Below are 26,589 nucleotides of genomic sequence, written 5' to 3'. Positions count from 1 at the left end.
GTTTAAGCAACTGTTTTGTAGAGTGTGGTTGTATAAATATCTGTGAAGCTCTCTAAAATACCATGCATCCCGTGTACAATTTTAAGTTCCACAAGCACATGAATGGATCAAATAGTAAAGCTCTTCACATATGTTCGAACAGAGAGACAGGGAAAAAGATGGCGTTGAAAACTTACCAGGGATTTTGTGCAATAAAACCTAACAAAGAAAAGGAGAGATGTCAACAGGAAGAAATGGGATAAAACAATCCAAAGAGTACTTAAATAACTCAGATATATCAAAACCAGAGGAAAAAAAAATGGAGAACATGTAAAAGATAACATACATGGTTATGAGAAGAAGAAAGGCAAAAGGGCCCATCACCAGTTTAAGTGGGGTTCCAAATAAAAAGTGCTAGTAACAATTCGTGGAAAATGTTGTTATTGGATTCATTTACTAATGTCACAAGTAAATGTGAACAAAACAAGTGGTATTTGATTCAGAGTGTCAGGGAAAAAAATACTATTTCTTCCTATAAAAAAAAAATAGGTGTGAAACACGTTTCCTATGACAATATATGAAGGGAGTGTTCTTTCAAGATCAGAAGAGAGGATACAAGAATTAAACAGACCCCACCACACCTTATTACGGATGGATTGAATACTTCTTTGAACCCTGTGCTTCTTGAAATTACTACCAGTTAGACTTTTTCACTGCTGACTTCAAAGGAATAAGACCATCAAACAAGATATGAATATTGTACTGGTATTTAAGTGTGGTGTTTCCCTGTGATGCAGTCTATGACTGAATTTGTATTTGAATCTACACGAACATGCACTCAGTAGCGTGCTACAAATTTCCAAAATAAGCATAAAGGAATGATGTGGAGGTTTGCAGGAAAGTAGACTAAGAGCATATTAAAATTATAACTGCAGTGTATGTTCTCATGAATTAAGTGGAACTTTATTGTAAAAAAAAAAAAAAAAAAAAAGGTTGATTAGAATAGGAAAATCTTCTACCTAGAAGCAGAAAAATCTTCAACTGAAATGCCACATCTACACCTGGAGCAAATAACTCCTGGATGTTATTGCATACCCCTCCATGTTAGAACCAGAAACACTGTCTACTATTTAAAAAATGAAAATTTTCCAATTTTCCAATTAAAGGATAGACACAAACTTTGTTAGTCAAAAACCTTACACTCCCAGGGCAAAAAAAGTTACTCTGAAATACTTTTTGAACTCTACAATAAAGTTTTAAAAAAGCTTTTAAAAAGTTTATGCAAAATTCTAAAAATACATAAAGCCAAAAATCCAGAAAATACATAAAAGGCCAAATGACATGGACAAAAGAATCCAAGACAGAGAACGTCCATCTATTCATAAGTACAGCCATAGCAGAAAAAGAACAATTCAGACCATCTCCTCAGCAATGCTGAGAAAAAAAACTTTCAAATTTTTCTGCAACAATGATCTTGCCTGCAGTACTTTAATTCAAGTCTTCTTTGTTGCAAGACTAGCACAGAAGCAGTAATATTAATACTAGAGATTTTAATTATTACTATTCTGAAAAAAGTTGAAAATATAAACAAGTTATCTATGAGACCTTTTTTTCTTGGTTTTGGAGCATTTGTTATATGAGAATACCACCACAAAAGATACCTGCTAAACTTCAATCATGCAAATCATCTGCAGCTGTGTAAAAAATGTGGGCTCAAACCACCAAAAGAAAATGCCAACTAGATAGTTAATTTAAAATAAAAGACAAAAGAGAGCAAGTGTTTACTGGGCAGATGTGATTCAGAAAGAAGCTCTTTCCTAAGGAATCTTTAGATTTTTCTCAATGCTTTCCCGCAGCAGCTTTTAAAGTTTTTAATCTGACACACACCAAAAGAAATGAAATATAAAATATCTTTCCAGTCTCAGAAATGTAGAAACCAGTCCACATGATAACAATGAACTGGGTCCATATATGAAACTACAGAGATAGGAGACAGAAGCTAAAAAGCAGTGCTTTTGGGAAAATGGCATATGTCCACAAAATAACAGGAAGAACAAAGTAAGTAGGTTAGGCACATAAATAGCGAGGGAAAAGTCATCACCAGTAAAAGGTTGCTATCCTGACCCTTGAGTGGAACTGATCTGTGCTCTTCAAATAAAACACTTTTTACAGTGCTGTCTGAGCTGTGTAGAAATAGCTAAGCTGAGGAATGGAAAGCTGCAGTATTTCTCTTCTAGGAAGTTGGAGTTTAGAAATCTTCTGTAAAATAAAATTACTGATAAATTGAGTCAGTGACTGTGGGAGAGGTAGTAAAGTCTCCTCTGCACTTGCACAGATAAATCCCCATACGCAGTCTCATTCAAATACTAACAGAAGCAGAGACCAAAAAAAGATGATTTTCATGAAAGAAGATGACATCATTTCTGTTTTAGAAAAGGCTATGTAAGAGCACGCCATTGCTAATGAAGTAACTACTGAGGAAACTGAAGAAGCAAAAATATACTTGTTGGCAAAATGATGCAAGATAACAGTTCTGCCAAATTTACATTTTGATTTTTAATATTTTTGTTAATACAGCAATCCTGTATTTGGGAGCATCAAAGTGCATTTTTAAACTTAAAAAGTTAACAAAAAAAAAGGAAGCTTTAACAGGCATAATCCCATGTCAACAGTTTATTTTCAGTGCAAGTTAAAATACAGTTATTGCTTTAGTACACAGAATACACCTTCATTAGACTAGTCTCTATTTTTGGAATACATATTCCCTTGTGAGTTATCTGCTGCTAGAAGATGCAGTTTTACAAGCGTCAATGTGTCATGAATGTGATCAACTGTGACACAAGCACTACATTGGAGAAAAAGGTACAGCAGGCTGAGAAACACCTGACTTCAAGAATAACAGATTCTTCATCTATTGGAGACTGGGCATTAATCATTTGTACTCCATCAGCAGTATCCTAACCGCCTCAAGGCACATCAATTAGGCTGGTTGTGCCATTGTGTCAAGGCATCTTTCACAGAAAAGAACACACTAGGGCTTTTAAGTTCTTTTACATGATGTCTACAGTGAGATGCACTATGCATGACAGATACATTCTATGGCAAATAAACAGCAAAACCCATTATTCCTGCTACCGTGCACAAGCAAGTAAACTTTTACAAAAGTTATAGTAGTTTTTAAAGAAAAGCCTGATCTATCTATCACAGTTTCATGAATACTCTTTTCTGCTACTGAGTGAATGAAGAGAAACTTTTTTGTGAGGGACAGATTTTCTAGAAGATTAGTGCAATTTACCACCTTTCACTACCAGATAATTTATTCAGACTGATTGGAACCAGAATTATCACACAACTTCTGGTCAGTGGAACTTGTTACCTACATCAGCAGGGTTACCAGTTGCTACCATGCAGATGTCCAGTTCACAGCAACTGACATCAAAGAGCTGAACTGACATCAAGAGACTGTAATAAACTGAAAAATTAATTCACTTTTCACTTCTATGCTCGAGTCCTCCTTTCTGTGCAAGGATGGCAAAGAGTGGACATGTCAGGAAAAATAGTCTGATACTCTTCATGTCTAGTAAATGCAACATTAATTTCTAAGATTTGTAGTATGGCACTTCAAATTAAAAGTCAAATTAAATTCTAATTAAAATTCCCCAAATTGTTAATTTTCAAATAGCACTACCAAGCTACATTTGTTAGATTCTTGTGATAATGGCTGCTCTAAGAAATCCTTCTAAGTGTTCTTCAGGAAAACCTGTCTCATGCCTATTCCTTACCTGCATTTTGACATCTTGCAAAAGTTAAAAAACTTATTCAAATACCAACATTCTATTGGAACAAAAATTATTAAATTAGTCAATAAAATATTTTCCAATGACTTGAAAATAACTTCTGGTATTTCTAGTAAATAAGCTCAGTGGAATAAACCACCATTATTGAGAAACTTCTTTGAATTTCAGTAAAGCGCTATAGCTTGCTACACACTGCAGTGATGATACCTGATAGAAGAGAGTTCTGTAGAAACTAATGCAACTTCAACCATTGTGCACAACACAGACTTAATTACCAGTATTTCGATCCAGACTTACTAGGAACAGACATCCTCATGGTGAAATTGTAGACTGAAACATATATAGCAAGTGCTCTTAGGGAGAAAGACTGTACATTCCTTGAAGAACTCCGTGACGCAGGGAAAAGAAAATGGCAAAGTGGGATTGAAGCACACAGCATGTGAAGAAGCCTCTGAGCAAGCAGGATGTTTTTTCAGACAGGAAGCAGGAGTTACATCTCTACAAAAATGGCTGGCAGGATTGCACCTGCTATTTAAAGCCTCCACCATTCCAGTTTTATAATGTGAGCACAGAAATTCTAAAGTTTAATACTAGCATTAACATTTCTGATGGCATTTTTATAAAAGCCCTGTTTGAAATTGTCATCAAATGCAATAAATACTACAGAAATGACAAATCTAACATGCTTATGTAGGTGATCGGAATGATCATTTTTTTCTCCATTCCTTTGGAAGCAAAGGATATTCCTGATAAGCTGGGGATAGTGTGAAAGAGAACCTACCTTTGCCCAAAGATCTCCAGAATACAACTGCAGAATATAAATCAATTTAATATAATAATTGTCCGAGTGAATTTAACTTTTTACATTCCTAGTCTTAATACCGTATGCTTACTTGTAAGTCTCTGGAGAACAGGGACTTCCAAAAGGAGAATGGTGATCCACAGAAATCCGTATTTGTCAACATTATTGATATTCCTAATCACTAGATTTAGAAAACTAGCCAAGAGAATAATGATTTTGAGATACATGTATTGCCGAAGAGAAAACACATTATACATTAATTTTAAGTAGGTAGAGTTCCTGCTAGGGAAGCAACAAAGTCGTTGCTGTCTTAGGACTGAAAAGCATAAAGCAAGATCTGTAGGGAAAAGACATCTTATTGTCCAACTATATCAGCTGACCTAAAATAAGCAAGTTTGTGTCCTTAAAACAGGTTGGTGTGGATTTAAAAAAAAAAACAAACAAACAAAAACCAAGCAGCAAAACCCGACCCTTTTTTTTAACTATATCGACTGGTCTAATTAAAAACATTATTTCTGCCTACAAATTATGCATGAATAAGAGCAGAATGCAGACAAAGAAAAAGCAGGATTCTTCTTGACCAGGCACAAACAGCAAGCAGTAACACACTGCACCATATCAAGATGCAGATGTAGTCAACCTTTAGAAAACAGAGATAACTTGCTAAAAATTTTTAGATATATACAAGTATGCTTGATAGCTGTCCAGGTAGTATTTTCCATGTGCAACTGTTCCTCGCTACTGATTAATTACAATTCAGAAGGGGGAATTTTGTCCACAGATTTTGAAATGTGGTCTTATTCCTTTCTAAATTCATCTGTGGTAGAAACACCAGAACAAATCTGGTTCAAAGATTGTCTTGAAACAAAGCATGTTTCAAGACAAAGCAACTTCTAATTTTATTTTTTTTTAAACTTTAAGACAATTGCAGTCTCAAAATTATATTTAATATTGTGCAGTCTTCTGTTAATATGCTTAAACTTGAAAATTAATTAAATAATTTGGTTTTAGACATAAAGGTCAGTCAAGACCTGGGATGGGTGTCAGCCTGAACAATGAAATACACTATGTAGACCACCTTTTGCTTGAAAGAGAAAAAAACCCCAACATTCTCTAACACCCATTTCATCTAGACATAAAGGCTGATGTGCATGAACACATCAGGTCTACTTACGGCTCCTTTGGAGAACTTTGAAACATGAGCTAAAGAAATGCACCTTTAAGAATAGTAGATGGACAAACCTTGCAAGCAGATGGACTAACCTAGGCTGCTTCAGTTTAAGAAGTAAAGCAGTTACCTAAACTACTTTTTTCTTTTAAAGCACACATTTTCAGTCTATTTTAATGGTGCATGTACTTTAGAGCTTCACAACACTGCCTGTACAATCTATTTCAGGACTGCATAATTTTGAAACAAACAAGAAAGCAGCAAACTAATATTAAGTCCATAAAAAGTTCCACTGGGTACCATTATAAAGGCTGTATGCTTATAAAGACTGACTGAAATTACATATGCATATAACAATCGCATATATATGTATATCTATATATCTATAGATATCTTTTTACCTCACTGTTACTACATAATCAGAAGACACTTGGAAGACACTGACAGCATGCCATCACATCTTCCATCTTATTTACAACAAATTTTCATTGATTGTAGGAGGACTCTAAGCAATACTTAAACTTCAGTAATGATTAAGTTGAACAAACTATTAATCACTATGGAATGACCAAACATCTATCATCTCTGGAAAAAGCTCCACTAAACATTAAGAAATCTTTCCAGTCCAAATAGATAGTGTGCATTTCCTCAGGCATGTTAAAAGCTGGGAAAAAAAAAAAAAAAAAAAAACAAAAAAAAAAAAAAAGAATTTTTGATACAGTCTTTTGAAAGTCAGTTCCTTATGTAGCACCATATGCTGGTGTACAGCTGAAGGTAACTGAAAATAAATCACTAGGATTTTTTTCCTTTGTTTCCCCTTTGGCAAAACAGGGGAATTCAGCATCATAAGATCAGAGCATAAGCCAGGTTGGAAGGAACCTCAGAAGTCTCTTGTTCAACCTCCTGCTCAAAGCTATTGGGTCAGACCAGCTTGCTCATGGGTTTATCCAGTTTTATTTTGAAAACCTCCAAGGATAGAGACTGCACAATATCTGAAGTTATGCAAAACTCTCACACGGTTCTACCGCACTAGTAAGAGAACAGCTAAAAAAAAAAAATCAAACCCAAAAATGAGACCCTCCATCTCCCCAGTAAAAATGGCATTTTAAATGTGTTTTCCACTGGACTAGACAAGGAGACAAACTAAAATTTTTTTTTAGAACTTTTAATTTTACCATAATACTTATTTTTCTAATGGCAGCACACCCAGAACATCAAATGAGTTTGAACTCAAACTTCTGGGGATTCCCATTAGACTTCAGTGGGAAATCACTTACCTGTAATACCATTTATATATCAATTTGTGCTATGTCTTTCCAAATATTAAAGAACCATGAAAATTCTCTTTTCAAAGGAAAATGTTTTACTTTCATCTGAAACTCTATACCCCATCTCAGGACAAGTTTCTCCCATGGAAAGCGGGGTGGGGGGGTGGGAACAAGCTCTTCATTTAATTGAAAGAAGATACTCAGATTTTTTTAATCTTTAAGTGTACTAATCATTTATACAGTCAGGAAGAACCTCAACTTTTGATAAAAATAGTTCTCAATGAGCATTGGGCCTTGTGTTAAGCAAAGAAGAATGCTGAAGTCTTGCCATGCAAATTCTTAATGTGAGGACAGTAAATACTTATCAAGAGCTACTCCTTAAATCTTAACACACACAGAAAAATAAAGCAGAACAGGATCATCTTGGAGAAGAGAGAAAGAAGTCAGCTATAAAGAGAAGTTCAAATGTAGGAGTATTGTAGAAATATTTAGACTTGATTTTCCCTAACATATAATAATAGGAATAATAGACTGGATCCTGAGCTACATTTTTTCATCAATTCATCCCACTCTTTGAGGGCTAGTATAGCTACAGTTAAGCTCCTAATTTATCAGGTGTTATGACTCTTTTTAGAGGAAGGTTTTTTTAAAGTGATGGAAGTTTAAAAAGTAAGATTTTAATACAACATTTAAAATATTTTCATGCTCCATCATTCTAAACAAAAAGGCAAAGAAAAAAAGCTATTGCACATATGGCAGAAAATATGCATCTGCCAGCACACACCAGAAAGCTGGGTTTGCTTTTTACTAAAAGATATTGTTTTACCCAATTTTAAGCAGCCAAGGGAACACATTCCTCTGCTTTTCTGAATGCAAATTTTAAGTTTACTCTCTCAGATCTTGAGGACTTGCTAGAAGGCACCTGTTCCAGTCCTGTTATCGGTAACTTTCAGTTTCTCAGGTCAGGCTCATATTCAAATAGCCATAATAAGCTCCCTTTAAAAGCTTATTTTGGTGAGCTAAAAGGTACATGCACAATTTTTAGGAATAGTCAAAACCAATTAAAGATAACTTTCAGTCTTCAAAGACAATATATGCAAGATACTTGCAGTCCTTGCCTTGTCTACACCAGAAAATTATGTTGAAGTGATACAACCACTTCTTTATGTGGCTGTAGTTATAATCTGGAATAGCTCTACCTAACTACCTATCTTTATTGGAGCAAAATCAATTTATACACAGTATTACAAATATTAAGAAAATACTGCATTAAAAAAAAAAAGATACGTAACTAACCTGTGCTTTAAATTGAACACAAGCCAGAACTTGATGGATTGTGTAACGTATCAGAATAATGTCTTGCAGAACTAGAAATATCAGATGCTTCCACTGAGATAATAATTACAAATATTAATCCAAACTGTCTGGGATGGAAGAAATGTTAAACTTAGTCTGTGAAACTTTTCATAAGATAAAAATATTTTGAAAAGTTCTAGTTTTCTCTTACATAGCTGTACTTCTGATGCTTAAAGCTGTGCTTCTTTGAAGCTAAGATGCTTCACAGCCCTATCATTTTTTAATTAAAAAAAACAAATGTAAAAATCCTTTCCTCTATAAAATATGAATTTATAAAACTTCCAAGACAGTTACTTTACCTGCAATACACACATATACTTTCAGCAGTAAAAAAAAATCAAAATGTCTTCCCTTGAAAAGTATTTTGTTTTCAACAAAAAGTCTTTATCTGTAAATAGCGAAATTAAATGAGAGTTTGTATTTTCACTGTGAAACAAATCTCAGTCACTTGGAAAGTTCTGGCACTGTGCTTTGAAAATTAATGTTTATTACATTTGCATGCTTAATCTAATCAACACTTTTTACAGAAGCATGCAGCATGTACGTGCCTCGATTATATTCTTAACTGCAAAGCTAGCCTTAGGTCTGAAGAGAAGCTACTAGATATTTCAGTTTTAGAGCTGTTAAATCAATGATGGTATCATTCACCAACTAAAATAGCACTCCATACTCATCTTCTGAATGAATACAGAACGTGTTCCTAACTCTACTCAAAGAGTCATGACAACATAAAATTTAAAAGAGATTAGGGGAAAAATGTGTATGTATGTGGGTACTATTATTGCACATTTACACACACACATTATTGTGTATATACACAGACTCTTGGTACGTTGTATACTGTCCACTTGTGTCCGAGTGTGTCATTCAGCCATAAAAACCCCAGCCTCTTCTCTGGCTGCTGTGGCAACTGAGTTTGCCCTGATTTATCCCCACAATGCCAGGAGCGTAACTTCTGTTAGTTTCCACTACCTCATTCTCATCTCCTTGCTCACATTGATACTATCTTTTCTCAATCATGACACCAGCTGTCGTTTTATTATGTTTTTTCATACTGACACAGCCTCCACACTTTCCTCCCATTTGCTATCCTTCTCATTTCCAGCCACCTTTCACCCTTTTTTTTCAGGATTCTTATTTATCCCGTTCTCCTGGTCTGTTATGCAATCCCATTTCAGCACATTCCCCAGTTTCTCTTTTGACTCTGTCTTCCTACAAATCCAACGTGTGATGAGCAGGACTAGGTTTCTCCTGAGAACATAAGGCCAGGCAGGCATGGAAGAGAGAAAAAAAATACCACCATATTTTAGGGAAAACATTTGCAAGCTATCTCCCCATCTCCCAGTGCCTGGCTGTCTAGATGAATGTGTAATCTTAAATATGAGAATTGCAACGCTATTCATATGATAAAACTTGATGCAGTGTCTCACTACTAAAGCCAGAATACCGCTCAGAGTTAAAATATATACAATATATAATAGGAAATAATGTGAGTATTCAGAATTGAAATTATGTGAAAGAAAATATCAAATGCTTTGCAAAATCTATGCTTACCTAGATGCACAAAAGTACAGTAACTACAGGATATGAAAAGAGAAAAGGAAAAAAAAGTGGTCTGTTTAATCCACATACAAAAGCAAGTGGAGTCAAGAAACCTGCAAAGAAAGTTTCCAAGGACCCACATGGATTATTTTCACCAGGGAATTGTGGGTTTTGTTTTTTGAAGTCTTCTACCATTTATTCTGAAATAGCGTATGTCTGTAGTAGGAAATGGTATGTCAGATGAAAGGTTCCATAAAAAAATAAATGAAGTGCCCAGTTCTGAGTATTTATCCACATAAGATTTTATCAGAGAAGATGAGTTACTAACATAAAACTTGCATAAGACTAACTCCAGTTGTTTTGATTTTGTTTCTATTGAGAACGTTTGATGTGACAAATACTGGTGAGTAGATACCAGGAAGCCACCATCCTTAAAGCATACAAGCTGCCTCCTTTTCAACAATTACACTTGCGCTGAGAAGGGAAGACTGGTATCATCTTAGCATCAGTATTTGAATGCCTCTGTAGTTTGGGATTTTTTTTCATTAGTATCAATGTAGTCTGCTTAAAATAGTGTTTTTCTTTCTTCACAACGATGAGCAGGGCTTGAGGACAAAGCTCACTGCTGCATCAGTGGTTCTCACTGTAGGTGAAATCCTGACCACTATGCAGAGTATCGTGCCATAGTATGTTTACTTCTATGTGCAGTCACAACAGATGACAGTAAAGTTCTTGGCACTAAAGTATTTATACTAACAAACCATGAAACCATTTCACCTAGTTTAGTATTTATCTACCCCTTGTAATTTTCAAACACACAAAAGGAAGCAGATGCAAGAAATCTTAATGATGCAATCGTAAAACTTCTTAAGGAAGTATCGTGTGTTTCAGCAGCACTAAGAGTTGGCTGTCCCATGAAACAGCAGGGTTTCTCAATATTCCTCCAAGCTTAACAAAAGGTATTTATTACAAGTATTAGCCTTCTTAGTGTAAAATTTGCTCTTGGACTCAACATGAGAGATTATATAACTTTCAGCTTCAGCATAATTTTCAAGGAGGAAGAGAGATTTCGAAATTGAATCTGAAATAATCTCACTCTCGCACAGAGCCTCTTCATTCTTATCTCATGAAAAGCATTGACAGAAGTGTCTGGTATAACTTTTTTTATAGCGTGGTGCTGTGGCTCATCTCTCATGATCTCTTTCATTAATTCTTTGAGAATTCTATATATTCTTAGTTATTAACTTTTCAGGATTTTTAAACACTAGATTCTAGATGAGAATCAGAACTCCAAGACTTAGTATGTTGTACTTCAACATTACTCAGAACTGAACTGCAATATAAACCAAATATTTTTAGGCATATCAGATGCAACCAGCTCCAAGAGCAGTCTTCAATACCCTCTAATTCTCCTGGCACTGTTTTAGAGAGCAGAGAAAAAGCATCATGACACTACCTCCTAATCACCACCTTTTAATCACAGAAACCAAGGACCTCAAGTAGAGTTGATAAAAATAAAATTTTTGTCCAATCCAGAACACTTCCCAAAGAGAAACCTGGTAAGTCAACATGGCAGGAAGTTTTTCTCAACTCTCAGAAGGATTTTTGTATATTACACAAATAGAATTGGATATTTTAATAAGTCTACCTCTAATAAAGTTTCCTATACAGAGAAAACCAAGATGCTGTAGCCTTGAAAGTCATATTCAGGAATAAAACTGCTTTGCTAGATGATACCTGAACATTAGTAGCCTCAAGCAAGAAGAGACTGGATTCTTCCCATCTAGTGTAGGTTACACCCACCACCCTAACAAGCAGCAATGACTGAGGTTATCTATGAAATCAGGAAGGTGTATATGTATTCATAGCCCAAGTTCGTGGTGTTACTTAACTCTGGAAAAAGTGTAGAGAAAAATACTAGGAAAATATACTTTGCATGAGAACTTCCATTTACAAAGCCAGAAATTGTATACAATAGTTCTAATTCCTAATCTCACAAAGGCAACAAAGAGGTTTCCTAATGAGATGAAAAAGTGAACGAGACTCTGTAACGAGTCCTCTACGCATGCAATCCCAAAGCAGCAGCATCGGGGCTGGCACAATGCATACAGCAGAACAAAAGGGCTCCTGCATCACCAACTGTACAAGTGATCTGAACCGTTCATGAAGAAAAAACACCCTCACAGATTCACTATTAACATCCCAGTAAGCATGTTCCCTAACATTTCTTGTGTCTAAAACACATGAGAAATTTGATGCACAGTCATTCAGAGAGCAACTGTACCTCAGAAGACTTAGCTGCAACTTATCCCTTTCCTTCATCCCAAACTTTGCTTTGGCAATAGAGATTCATGAAGATCAGAGACCTGCAACATATGTTGCAATACTAAAATCTACCAACAAAGATATTTAACTGATTCAATACTAGCATTTCAGAACAGCTCATCTTTTTTAATTTCAAAAATTCAATGACTTGCCTTCTCTAGATTGTTATGTTTGGTGCCAGCATCAGCCAGGTCTCATCTCATCTTGGGCTTCTGTTCTGAGGAAAAATCCTTCTAATATTCATTCATGTAGGGATGCATCAGTAGACTAAAAGACCTATCAGATACACCTGAAATCATAACAGCACAAAGAAGCAAGGCCCCACAAAAACCTGAAGGTTTAAACACTACATCTCCTTACAAGAAACACAGTATCAACATACATGTATTTCTTCATTTTGCTGGGTTTTCTCTCCCTACTGAGACAAGGAAAACAAGAGAAAAACCTCACATAAAGGAAAGAATGATGGAAACAGCAGCATCAGGATTCTTTTTTTCTTTTAAATTATCCAATGTAGAGTTCAATTACATTCCAGGAAAAGGTAACAGTTTTAGAAGCTACCTGCTTCAAAGGCTAAGAGCTAGCTACTAATGTATGTTTAAAAGTGAAGGACCAAACCGAAGATGTAGTTCTGGCTAGTTCTGCTTCTCAGGTTCCTTTTAACTACTGAACACATCATCTCTGAATTTAAGCACAGGATTTGCTATTTGACTGAGGAAGCACATGTCAAAAACTTCGAAGAGATCATTCACTTTCGGGCAGAAAGTGCAGGGTATACAAACCATACAATAGATCTAAACAACTGAAGACACTTAATGGTATTTTATTTGCTAATGAAGATCCAGAAATGGACTAGAAGGAAGGAAGAAATAAAAAATTCTCCAGTTATTTCAGTATGACTAGCTGTGGAGACACTTTTTCAGAACCTGTGAGCAGAAGAAAACTAAGTTTACCGTGATTGCTGTGACTTCTGCATGCATGTACACACACGCATGTTATTTTGTAGGTGATGAGTTTTTGCACTGGTGTGATGCCTGAACAGGAAATTCCAGGCAGAGCAATGTTATTAGAGACAGAAAAAAGACTTTCCTTAGAGTAAATCACGTACTAGTAAGAAATTACATCTTGTTACAAATTGCAAATTTTAAATCCAGACAGAACATAAAGGAATCATGATTGCTTTTAATTGTTCAAGTTAGGGTAAAGAAAAATCTTTTGCCAAATCTATCATGTTTCCTGGAAGATCATTTAGTGTATTACTCTATTTTACAACCAGAAAACAGAAAAAAAAAAAAACTTATCTACAAAATATCAAATCCTGGGTTACCATTCTTCAGAGAGCTGGGTAGTCACCCTCCCCAAAAAGACCTATTTAAGCCAGGCAAGCTTTAAAATCCTGGGAACATATAGCTCATCTAGACTTCTGAATGAAAACCTTACAGTCCTCCCAAGCACACATTTCTACTGGATTTCGTGTGTGTGACTGTAAAAGGAAGTAGAAGGAAGGACAGTGGAACTGACAACCTTGAAATGAGTTTGTAGCCTCCTACCATGATTTCATGCTGGAAATAATTAAGGAATCGTGTGTTTACTGATGATCTACCCGAAATGTTCTCAGGGATACGTTAGCACAGAGCCAATACCCAAAGATTCACAGCCACCAGTCAAATCATCAATAACATTAATTTCTCAATAGAACTAAAGGGACAGCAAGCTTTTACTGCATACATTTTTTCACTAGATGTAATTAGCATTATTAAAAGCAATCATTGTGTATGTTCTTATAGAAATGGGGGCTGTTTACATGAGCCCTGGCATTAACTTCACTGCAACTGTTTAGACTAAAGACCCGATCGTGTTTTGTAATAAATACCATTATTGGAAACACCTTTCAGAGTAAGAAATTATTGACATGAAAACAACATATTAGTATGCTACAGACTGTTTTCCATGTCTTGTTATTTTACCAAAAGCATTTTTATTTTAACATCAATTCAATTCCTACCAGTGTATTTTAGCAAGTGCACCAAACTGTACTTGTTGTCATCATCAAGATGGTAACATTGCAGAAATTACCATAGGCAAAAACTACCAGTGCAGAATTCGGAGTACAGCACTTTTACTTCAAGAGGAGAGACAGACAGTAATTGGACTGATGAGAAGCAAGCAGATAAGTGACTATGACAATGCCATTTCTCCCACCTTCAAGTTCTTCCAAGATAATTCACTTGAAGATAAATTACTTAAAGATGGTTCCCCAAGAAATGGAAGGTTTTAATCCTATTTATTTCTTTACGATATTAAAAAGGAGCCTGATAAATTTGCACATGCTTCTAGCAAAATGCCCAAACTCCACCTATGCCCTGGGAAGCCACAACGGTAGAAACAGCAGCAAAGTAACATAAATTAGTGAAAAGCTGGGCAGCAAAAGGACTCTGAGTCAGATTAAAGAAAAAACATCCAGAACTTCTGGAATTATGTATTAAGAACTAAACAGGGTGTCCTGTTGATTTTCATTTTGACAAATTAAAAGAAAGCTGGACACAGTTAATAAGTCTCTCTCACACAGCCCATGTATTCATGGCTTTAACTACTGAAACAATTGCGTAGCCTACTGTAAACAGCTGAAAGAACTCCAGCAAAACCTTAAGAAGTCCTATGTAATTTACCACTTCCAATTTGTTTTTTCAGTCCTCTTTGGAATGTAAGACTAGAATTGTTCCTTCAGACCAGTTTCAACTAAAGGGAACTATTTCATCAAATAATAGAAATAAATTATATTGTTCATTCCAGTGCAAACAAGAGCATCTGTAACAAGTCTACAGAATTTTGTCCTTTCTATATCAGCAAAACTTATCCCAGTACCTTTAATGCTCTTTACAGAATTGCTTTAAAAGCATTCCTTAGCATTAAAAGTTCTCAAGTCTGTTTTTAAAAATATGTTCCTTAATTTGTTACTGAAAAAACAGGAGGAATAATGACATATTGATATTGTATTCCTGTGAGTGGTAATCTTTTTTATGCATACTTCTGACTGTAAATTGATAGTTTCATTTCATTTTTATAATTCAGTGTGATAACCTGAAGAATACCTTAAAACACTTAGTGAAGCTTTGGATACAAACTACACTGTAGAATCCCTTCAACTTCACAGCACCAATATTAACCAGAATAGCTGAAGCATGGTTTCTGAAAGTAGGAAATAAAATAAAAAAAAAAACCACCACATTCCTTAGCATGGTATTTGATCTAAACACTTCTTGTACATAATGAAATATATTTTTAATGAAGTGCTACCAGAATTTACAGATCACTAACTTTGGAATGGCAATGGCATGAGTATTTACTCATTCTGAAGGCTGTACTAAGCGAAGTTTTATAGGTCACACTCCTAAATACGTAAAAGCAGAATGCATGTGGAGAAGCAAAAAGATGAAGATTAGTTTCCTAAAGCCGTAAGTTCTGAACTCCAAGTAACAAAATGAAAGCTTGTATTTTCCACCAAGAAAGCTACCCAAGTGTTACCCATACAGCACTTTCAAATACGTCTTCTGATCATATTTAACAGCAGTGCTTGGGACCAAAACCAAATCAAACTTGCATGTTTTGCAGAAACATCCTCCCACCCCTAACACTCAGGGGTTTGGGTATTATTTTTGGTTTGTTGTGGGGGATTTTTTTTTTTGGTGGTGGTTGGTGTTTTGTTTTCTTATCTGACGGCAGAAACGAGGAATAATCTGCCCTGACCAATTTTGTCCAGAGATGTAAAGTTCTCAAAATATTTCCAACTTACATAAAGGATGAAGTGTATTGTGGGTACATCATATAAGTAGGAGCAAAGATATTATTTACAGAGTTATTTTGTAAGCTAAAGAGTGTATAGTGATATGTACAAATTGTAAGAAATTAAAGCATCATTCTATTTGAGATAGTCACAATCACAATGTTCAAGTACACAAGGTAACAGAAGGAAATGTAATGCAAGTTCTGTTCTTTATGGCCTAAATTAAATGCTTTACTCCTTCTACTTTATGCAGAACATTAAAAGAATGTAGAAGAATTGGAGGGATTTTTATAATCTTGACAACTCTGTATGGAGGCAATCCCCATTTCCTCCACACGGTTTAAATGAGTAGTTAGTACAAACCTGGAGGAGGGTATAGAATGTGTTTAGTGCAGAATGATTGCTTTTGTAAAGCATCAAGCAAAACAGTCCCAAATCTGTTTGGGTCCTTCCAGAATAACAGGTACAAATAATATAGCCTAGAAATTTGCTTGCCAGCTCCTGCAAAGAACACATCTACATAATGTCTATGCACAGATTCTGTTAGACTATCATCATTGCAAGAACACTGGAGCCCAATGTCTTTTCAAAGTAGTGGTGTTTAAGAGTAATGCATTAGTAAAACAAGAAGAGAGCTTAAGAGTCAAGAGAAGCAGGGAGAGCTCAACTTCATAAAATACATAATGCAGGTCCAAGTTGGAAGCACGATTTTAAAAAACAAAAATCCTTAGTTTAGGAAAGCACTGAACAAGCTCACACACCTGAAACTGAAATTCCATGTTTTTATTGCATACCTTCTTTACAGTTTATCTGCACGTCTACAACCCCCAATCTCATGGCAGTCTTTAATATATTCTCATATTAAATTATGTGCCTTTGACATCTTCTGCAAGAAAGGAATAGTTGTCAGAAACTATTGTTATCGCTCAGTAAGATTGCAACAAGAGAAGGAGAAAGCTCAACAAGGCCAGTGGAAAGGCACCAGAAGTTAGCATACACAGATGGTGGGACAGAAAACTATTGAACCGAAGCTAGGATTATTTGCATGTGCTATGCATGATGTGATCAAAATTTACTTGTTTTCTCTACCTAAATGCTCTCCTCCTCTTAAGGACTGAGAAAAAGTAACTAACTACCTTGCCTCTGAAGAAATCAGAATGGAAGACACTCCCATGAAAAGAATGGAATCCTTTGCCTGAAGATGCGCGTTCCGAAGTAAAAGTGGTCACAAAGATCAAGCTTTGGAGAAAGATAAATGTATTCCTGATCCAGAAACAGCTTTTTCTACCAACATTAGCAGTAGAAAAAATGTCCTTATATCCACCTCCATTGTTTAGAGCTTAAGTGGACAGTAAACAGAGTAACGCCATTGTGAACTGCAGCCTCTCTGAAAATCATAAGGCACCTATAGCAGCAGCCAAACAAAAACTTGTTTGGAGGATTTAAGATAGGGATGTAATACAAAAATGTAGACAAGTTGATACTTCTGTATTGTGAACACCTAGTTAAAAAAAGGTTTCCCCCTCCTGAAATACCCCAATCAGTACTTTTGGTACACATACCTCGAAGAATTCTCTCCTCATGGCAACGTAGAAAGTCCCAGATTCTAACAGTGCCGTCGTCAGAGCATGTAGCAAATTTATTATCCGTGGGTGAGAAACTGTTACATGAAGACACACAGCAGGGGAAAGAAGTCAGCATTTAACAGATTATCTATGCTTCTCAGACAGGGCAAAATTATACTGTAATGTGTTATACACTGAGCATTTGAACATAGGGACTTTTAAGTGAATACAGTGCCTGCCAAATGACACTTCATCACAAGACACGAATTTAGCATAGGATTACTATTGCATTGCAGTCCTCTGTCAAATGAGGAAAAAATCCGGAATTTATTCTTAGCACCTTCCTACCTATGACTGCACACGGTAGTGCCTTCTCTGCAGGATGAGAAGCAACATCAATATGATTTGGTAATCATCACCCTAGATTTTCATTCATGTTTGATAATACCATAAGAAAGTGACACTGTGTAGAAGCACAGGAGAACAGTTCTTAGGAAAAAAAACTCCTCTTCAGCCACAGGTGCTTTGCAGCAGAGAAGCAAAAATAAGGGAAAGCTGGTCACAGGAAAATGCTAGTTGGATTAACTGTTGAAAAAAAAATTGTATATAAAACAAGTGTAGCACTTATTGTAAAAGTAATTTGGAAAAAATCCCTCATTACACCCCATCAACACCATGAAAAGAATCCTACAGACACAGAAGCAGCTTCCAGATTGAGCAGTCAATATTGCTTGATGAAAGTCACTGGAAAAGCAAGGAGTTATTTAGCCATGTGATTAGGGCCAGAACACCTCCAGCAACTGACAGGCACTCACTTCCTTTCTGGTGCAGTGAAAGACCATGAGGGAGCCCTCATGAAATCCTAGATCTTTATGATCAGGAAAGGTCTTAAAATAGTAGAGAAATTCAGTGTATGGCCACGATAGTCAGACAGTAACTGAATCCAATGTAAGCACTTCTCATAACCCAACTCTGGCAGAAAATGCTGCACCCTATCAAAGAAAAATGGTGACTTTAGTGGAAAGTGGTTTTGTGGCAGTGAACCTTTATCGCCAAAGGCCAGCACCTGAACCCGAAGAAACACTGCTTTAGCTTCATTTTGGATCTGCAGCTTCTCTTCAGGCTTACTTTAAAAACATTTCCATATCTTACTAAAGATTATGTGCAGGTTTGCTTTAGAAACATCCTTCATTTACATCTTACTGATAGTATCACTTTAGATTCCATTTTTTATATAAATAGACATTTGCACAACTGAGGCATCAACACTGAACCAAGAGAATATCCTACAGTCTTCTTTTCAATGGCTTGCTTACAGTTTCAAGCTTGAAGAACGCATTCAGTATTAACATTAGACTTCTGTATGTGTCAGTCTGCGTGGGTATTTAGTATTACTGGAAGTCTTGGCTTCACCAAGCCAAGCAGTTCTTCACTTTATTTAGTGTTTTATTATTTTGTGAGAACTATGCAGGTGTTTTATTTCTGAAGGCTTTATATTTTATTCAGTTAGATTATTAAAGACTGAATTCTTTATTTGGAATGAAATTGTTGTCTTACACAGTGCGTATAAAAAGGAATAACTGATACACATCGTCACCATATAAAAATGAAAAGAATACCAGTGCAAAATGCGGCAGACAAATACATCTCTAACATATTGCAGAGGCGGATACTGGGACAATACTAATTCAGAAAGGTGCCAGCAAAACGGTGAGAATGTGGAAACAAAAGAAAATATTGTGTTTATGTGGTGCAGGAAGTTTCCCAGAATCTGACAGAACCCATGCATTTCTGCACCCAGAATACACTTAGAGAACAGTCTAATCATGGCAATAGGTACTACAGAAAATGGTATATTGTGTATAAACCTGGCCTCTCTAATCGCCTCCTTATGTGCCTGGAACATCTTGACGTTGTTCATGTTGGACTGCCAGTATTTCACATATCCCCCGTGGTCTGCTGTCAGCATCCACATATCATTGTGTGACCAAGTCATAGCCCTTACAGGGCTGTCGTGAGCCTGTAAATTCAGAAACAAAACTTCTAGCAAACATGTTCAAATACCGTCTGACCCACACAAACACAGAAGTTAGTAAAGCTCCTACTTAACAGCTGCAAGAAATAAAAACAATAATGATCTAGTTACATTCAAGATGTTATTGTGGAAAAAAAAATGGTCTTCTAAATCATAAATGAAGAGTATTTGCATTTTGTTTCCACAATGTTTCTTTATTATTACAAATACTTATAATATGTTCTTGAGAGCAGTTAGTACAGCATATGAGGATGGAATGAGAAGCATTAAATGAATTGCCTATAGCCACAGTCTGACATGGGGTCAGAGCAGAATAAAAAAATAAAAGACCTCCAAGGCTCCCATTACTGCATTTAGACCACAGACCCATGATGAGCAGAGTGAAGATGTGTTCCTAAAACATGCTCCGAAACCTCAAGGAAATACACAGAAATCTTGACAGATTAATTTACCTGCAATATCGTTTCAAAATTGAAAGTCAGTCCATTCCATAAAGTGAATTCTCCACTAGATGCACCAGTGACCAAGCGTCTCCCCTCAGGAGTCCACTGCAAAAGAAAAATTTAACTAAACCGTGCAAATATAACATTCAAATATTTATTCACAATCCTCCAAATAAATCATAAGCTTCTTCCAGGGAACCTGCAGAACTGGAATTTACTAAATGACTTGCTAGACAATGTAAGATAGACAAAAATGCAGAACTGTGCCAGAGGGCTTTTGACTTTGTAACAATAGGACAAAGCCCACCGTAAAAGCAATGAAAAAAAAAAAATCTAGTCGTAGAGAAGAAACAGCTTATTGGCACCAGTACATTTATAGCACACAATATCCAATACTAAACAATACTGCTGACATCACAGAAAAGTTGTTAAAAGATGCTACAAAAGTCAAGCAGCACAGAGACCGAATTGCCTTTTTTTCTGTGAGTCAAGATACATTAGCCTCCCAAATGGAAAAAAAAGTGTGGGAAGTGCACCTCAAACTGTGAGAGTAAGAATTATTTTGTACTCAGACCTTACCATTTAATTTCCTAAAACCCTCCACAGAAAGACTAGACACAGAAGTAGTCCATATATTCCACATGCTAGTTTTATTTGGAAATGCTTTAACTGTTATCTTGTTTCTTTCCTCAGTTAAGATTACTCTAATTTAAATTAAGACAATGCAACTGAGTAAATCCAACACTATACTCACCCTGACAACAAACACCGGGCATTTTACTTTATTAGTAGATGTCCGAACAAATTTTGTTGTTACAGCATTCATAGGGTTGTTCAGCATTCCTATAGGAGGGACCAACTATGAGAAAAGAAACAAAAAAAATTAGTAATGACATTTCTAACCAGAAACTGCAAGAAAGGCATATATTCTGAACACCTATTTCTGGAAAAGCAATTTTTTCATTTGCAGAGATATTATCAACAGTCAGTCGGTAGAAATGTTCCAAAGTCTGCATCATTTACCATCTCAAACATCCAGAACCAGCATCTTCAAGAGCAGCTTTGCAAGCTCAGTGCATTATGAGAGTTCTTATGTCCAAAAACTAAAAGCCTATCCAATTTCAGTTTCTCTTCGTGGACATGGATTCCAACAGAACAAGATAATGTAGAGTGAAGATGCCATTTGTATCTTTAAGGCCTCTTGTGGACAAAAAGATAATCTCGGCTGACAGGCAGAATCCTTCTGATTTTCTGGACAAATTTTATCCACAGAACTTCAGAGAATAGAAAGATTTTACTTACGTCATTATAATATCCTGCATCAGGCTGGATTGCTCGCATATCTCGCTGGTCTCTCTGCCATACTCTATTCTGGAAAGAAGAAAAAAAACTCCTAGTTCATACCACCACTATACTTCATTGTTAAACAACAGAAAATAAAGAACACGCTGACAGCCTGCTGGGAAATTCCAAAGCACTCCAAAGATTTTAGAATAAACTCAGTTAAAAGACTTTAGTCTCAGGAAACCTGCAGAATTTGTACAGCATAAACAAAAGATTCAAGAATGCTTAAAGTCCTAATTTCATCAGACTAAAGCAGCTCATTTAAAATTGCAGCTTAACAGTATGAAAGGAGCAGACCGATGTAATAAGCCACATTATTGTAACAAAGACAACTGGTACTTTGCTGTCCAGGCTAATAGGTACTCTACAAGAAGCATGTTCAATCATTTCAAAAGCTTTACTTTCAGGATAAGCATTTACACCATTAGGAGCTGTGCTGATGAACTCTAAATGAAATCCCACACAGTGACACAAACTAGAAAGGAAGCTTCTGTTGCTGAAGCATAAAGATAATAATGCATGCAAATGGATACAACTTAGAAGACCAAGGGATAAAAATGCCTTCAATTAGTTAAACTTTGTGAGCTGTCAAATGCAAACTTTTCAAAAACACTTCACATGAATTAAGAATGAAATTATTTCAGCTTCATGCTGTAGACTTTACCAATTTCGACCTGTGTACATATCAGAAACATAAGCTAAAATTCCAGGTAAAACACTTCCAGCATACACTACTACTACGGTTTGCTAGAATTTCTTAGGCCAAAAGCAAGTTACATATAAACCTTTTTCTCATTTTTTTATAGAACCACATCAAATTAAATCAGTAGTACTGAAGCCAGGACTGAAATAGAATTCTGGTATATCCTAATTTTGTGTAAGCATCCAAAACATACAGGTTTGATTTTTTTTTTTGTGTGTGTTTTTATTTTAATAAACAGAAGTTTGAGGGTGCTTATTTCTGTCAGAGTAAAAAAAGTCCTGAACTACTAAAATTTTTTTTTTTTTTAGAATTAGCCCACTACTAACAGAATCTTTTTGGGGGCATTCCTAAAATATAAGGATATGTTTTAAATGTTTGGTGCTTAAACAGATCTTAGAAGATAATTTAAATTTATTATTAAGAAAACCTTCCAATTGTTAACACCTACAAGCTATAATCATGCACTGGTCACAGCCGATCAAATTCACTTCATTGTGTTTTTGCAATGTCACTGTTGAGATTCCAACAATTCCTGTATTTACAGATTTGATTCTATTTCTTCTGAGCTAATATCCAGTACTTTTACAGTAAATCTTGACCATAAAATTATATTTCTTACTACATTAATACCACGCCATCAGGAAAGCTAAGTAAGCATTTTTGCAGAAACATTTCAACAAAACTTCAAGTTGTTCTGTATCTGCTAACTGTACAGAAAGGGATTTTCAGAGACTACAGTGCAAGTTGCAGTGCTATTTAATAAAATAATGAGAAAACATTTTTATGATGCCCTGGGTTTTGGAGCAGAAGGGGTAATGGTTTATTTCTCAATCTGGGAAATTTCTCTTTCAAAACAAAAATAAAAACAACTACATTATTTATAAAGAGTTTTTATGTTCACTGAAAAGTCAGAACATCACACAACACTCAACTGCACTCCAAGTTGGAATTCCAAGACAGAATGTAAAAATTGGTGTTTACGCAAACTACAAAACTAGCTGTGTATATGTGCAGTTTTATTACCAAGGACCAAACCCCTTTGTATTCATACTATACCAAATTTAGAAGCATTTGTCACTTAGTTTGAAAATGCAGCAGTAGATCTCCCAATATTCCAGACTGCTCTATGGACAGTGAGAAGCACAATCACGAATTTCAGAAAGGAAAAAAAAGTTTTTCAAACAAAACCAGAAAATTAACTAACCTCCAAATATTTAATTACAGAAGGATTGTAGTCTATGGTCTTTCGGTTCACAGCTTTTCTCATCCGCTTTCCATCAAAAGTAAGCTGTTGCATTGCTTGCTGCTGTGCAAAATCAGGTCTTTTGTAGAACAACTGCCGAGGCGCCTGGTGCTGGAACCTCGGCATATGGAAAAATCGGGGCGGGGAGCCAATTTCTGTGGCCATGGCTATCTTGTTTCTGAAAGACTGCAAAAAGTTAAACACTAGGTTACTACATAATAATGACAAAAATCCTGCATTAGTATCTCTGCTAATTTATGTTTACAAGGATGAATAACAACTTCATAAAGCACTGTTTATTGGGAAGAAATATTTGCAGGTTCTTCTGAACAATTATAATGCTTCCCCTGTGCCACATAACCCTGACATTAAAGTGGTTAAATATTTTGTTCTCTTTCAAGAGGAATTTTGTATTGAAACAGGTCACTATAAAGTTTGCATTACCATCCCTAAACTAGAACTGTGCTGGAAAAGAATGTCTCAGTAAAAACAGTATAAGTAAATGCAAGAAACAGTAAGACCCTTCAACAGAAGATGATATTTCAGTTTCTGGTATTTCAGATTCAATATACAACAGGAAATACCACATTAGTCACAAATTAATTTAACTATTAACAAGGAAGAAATTTTAAAGGGTTGCTTCAAAACCTTATTCTAGGACCTGAAAACAAAATTGCATTCCCTTTATGTAACTTATAGTAAATACACCACAGATCACATTCTACCTGTAGGTATACTTTCAATTCCATTATCGCAAAATAAATGGATCACATTTATCAAGGTTTGATAAATGTAACTGAACATAACTTCCCCTCAATAAGACCCACTGAGAATGTTAAGAAAAATGTGGGGTGCAGGGAAAAAAGAAAGTCAATATTCAGATTTTTTTTTTCTGACAGAGGGAAATGAGTCTAAAACCTAATTTTTCAGTCTGTAAAATCCTTCAATGATGAGATCATAGCAACCTCTTCACAGCTGAAAACTACAAGTTGCCCTTTAAACACCAGTTTGTTGGCACAGGGTAGGGATTAACCTTCTTCACAGGCTTTGCAAACCTAGAAGTCGCGGGCTCCTTTCCACTGCTAACTGAAAGTGTGTCAGGCCAGCTATAAACCAAGCCATCTCTGACACCTGGCTGTTAGCGACACAAACAACTCTAACATACAAGGGCAAAAAAAGAAATTAAAGCCATTACAACTATTCTCCAGTCAAGACAAACAAGTCTGAACTAAAATAGTACGTTTCCTTAAATGAGGTCAGGAAATTTAATACCTTTGGCAGGAGTAGCATCTTTTATTAGACCAACTCGTGTAACTGGAAAAAAGAGACCAGCTTTCAAATAAACAAACCTTCATCATGTGGCTGAAAGGCTCATTTGCCTGAAAGCTGCCCAATACCTTGGTCTAATAAGACACTATGTCTACCTCCAAATACTGCCACATCCGTAACACCACTGTAACAACACAATTACTACAACATTAAGCTCGCCTGAAACAAGAAAAAGTTATCAAAACTTTCTCATGCAGGAAGTATGTCAAGTATCCCTAACACTATCTCAGATTCTCTTACAACTTATCTGAAGGTAGCTAACTATTGTATAAAAAGTATCAGGTGTTAAATCTCAAAGGTAAAATTAAAAGGATAGTAGTGTTTTTATATAAAAAAAAAGAAAGCAGCTTCTTCAAAAAAGCAAAGCAAGCTGGCATTAAACATGCAAGTCCATTAATAAAGTCTTTTTAATGTAGTTTTAAAAGCCTATGTGTTACTCAGAAAAAAACTAGAGAAAATTTCCAGTACTAGTCTCTCTCAAGTCTAAAGATATACACTCGTATACCAACCAGTGCTTTAAACCAGAGGGAAAAAGATATTTTTTTCAAAGCCACACATCTGTACTCTCTTATAGGCAACGCAAAAACAGATTTCAAGAACCAAGACCAAGAATGCAAAGATATATGCTGGGGCTTTGATCAGATACATTTGCAAGAAAACATTACATAAAAATGCCTTTTTAGAGAAACACTCCAAAGCAACAAGTTAATTCATCATTTATTCTCATCTTTCAGAAAATGAAATCTCCCAAAGAAAATTTTTCAATTACGAACACAGGTAAATAAAGCATTAGCTATGATATGAATCAATTTAGAGTGGACATACCTAAAACTATCACAAGCAGTGTCTAGCTTAGATTAGCATAAACAACATTCACTTAACATGCAATCAACATCAGCAAAAACTACTGTTTAAAAGGTGACCAAAGGCATAAACATATTACACCTCTTCACGCCTACAGACCCTTCCAAGTTCATGATTATGACAAGACAATACGTGACATCACAACTACCACAACATGACAAGCGAAATGACACAGGGTTAGGAAAATGAAGGGTTTATGCTCTGTTTATGTTCTAAGCTGTTTCTCCAACTTTTGAGATCACTGCCTCTATCATAAAAAGCCTCCTACTTGCAGTTACAAACTTTGCAAAAAGATTTTTGTTTACCCAGCTGCTCATGATCATTTTCTTTTAATAGTGCCTCAAATACCATGTAATATCCTTATGCCCAAGTCATGTTTGCATGCCATATATGTATGAATATATATATATAAAAAAAGTGTGTGCATATGCATATAGATGTGCTTCACCAAGTGAAGCTTCCAAGCAAAGAAGCATCAGAAATGAAGAAGGTTTTTGGTACAGATTCAGTTATCAGATGAAACCGGAGCATTTATTTCCAAAGACCTCTACTCCAGTCAGACAAATATACCCATTTAAGTTATCAGTATCCTACTTCGTCTTTTGTTGGGACAAATCAATACCTCAACAGGCTCTCCTTTAGATTTTTTTATCGGCTAAAAAAGTGTCTGAATTCAGTGCATCTATAGCTAAAGCTCCTGCTGTATTGGGAGAGTGAGTAGAAACATGAAAACAAATATTAGAGGACAACGTGTAATCCAGAGTAGTAACATCCAAATTCCTATTTTAAGCAAAGTACCAAACTTTGTTTTTATTTTAGAATCCATCGACAAAGGTTTGAATGCAAGAGTCTGTTTTTTCCTTAGTGCACAGAATTAGAAGCAACAGCAGGATTTTTTCCAACATCAAGAATAGGTCAGCTTTTATTTTATTGTTTCTGGACAGTAAAGTTACCAATTAATTGCTATTCTCTTCTAGTTCATTATACTTTTATCACAATTTGAACTGTGAACTGAATTGAATTGAATTTTTGTATGCCATTC

The 26,589-nt window shown here is 35.6% G+C and overlaps 1 protein-coding gene across 1 annotated transcript in view; it reads right to left on the bottom strand.

Annotated features, from left to right (window-relative positions):
• WDR33 (WD repeat domain 33) overlaps positions 1-26,589 on the bottom strand; it is a 72,175-nt gene that overhangs the window by 30,088 nt on the left and 15,498 nt on the right. The window contains exons 2-7 of the mRNA XM_087739827.1: positions 23,316-23,540; positions 21,367-21,435; positions 20,819-20,923; positions 20,074-20,169; positions 19,455-19,606; positions 17,584-17,681 (exon numbers count right to left, since the gene is read on the bottom strand). Of these exons, the coding sequence (XP_087595953.1) occupies positions 17,584-17,681; positions 19,455-19,606; positions 20,074-20,169; positions 20,819-20,923; positions 21,367-21,435; positions 23,316-23,519 (724 nt within the window). The 5' untranslated portion in view covers positions 23,520-23,540. The remainder of the gene's footprint in view (positions 1-17,583; positions 17,682-19,454; positions 19,607-20,073; positions 20,170-20,818; positions 20,924-21,366; positions 21,436-23,315; positions 23,541-26,589) is intronic.

The sequence above is a fragment of the Nipponia nippon genome, unplaced genomic scaffold (assembly GCF_047370975.1).
Source record: "Nipponia nippon isolate SJK-2023a ecotype South Korea unplaced genomic scaffold, ASM4737097v1 scaffold_7, whole genome shotgun sequence".
Lineage (NCBI taxonomy): Eukaryota > Metazoa > Chordata > Aves > Pelecaniformes > Threskiornithidae > Nipponia > Nipponia nippon.
This window is presented reverse-complemented; position numbering and strand designations above follow the sequence as displayed.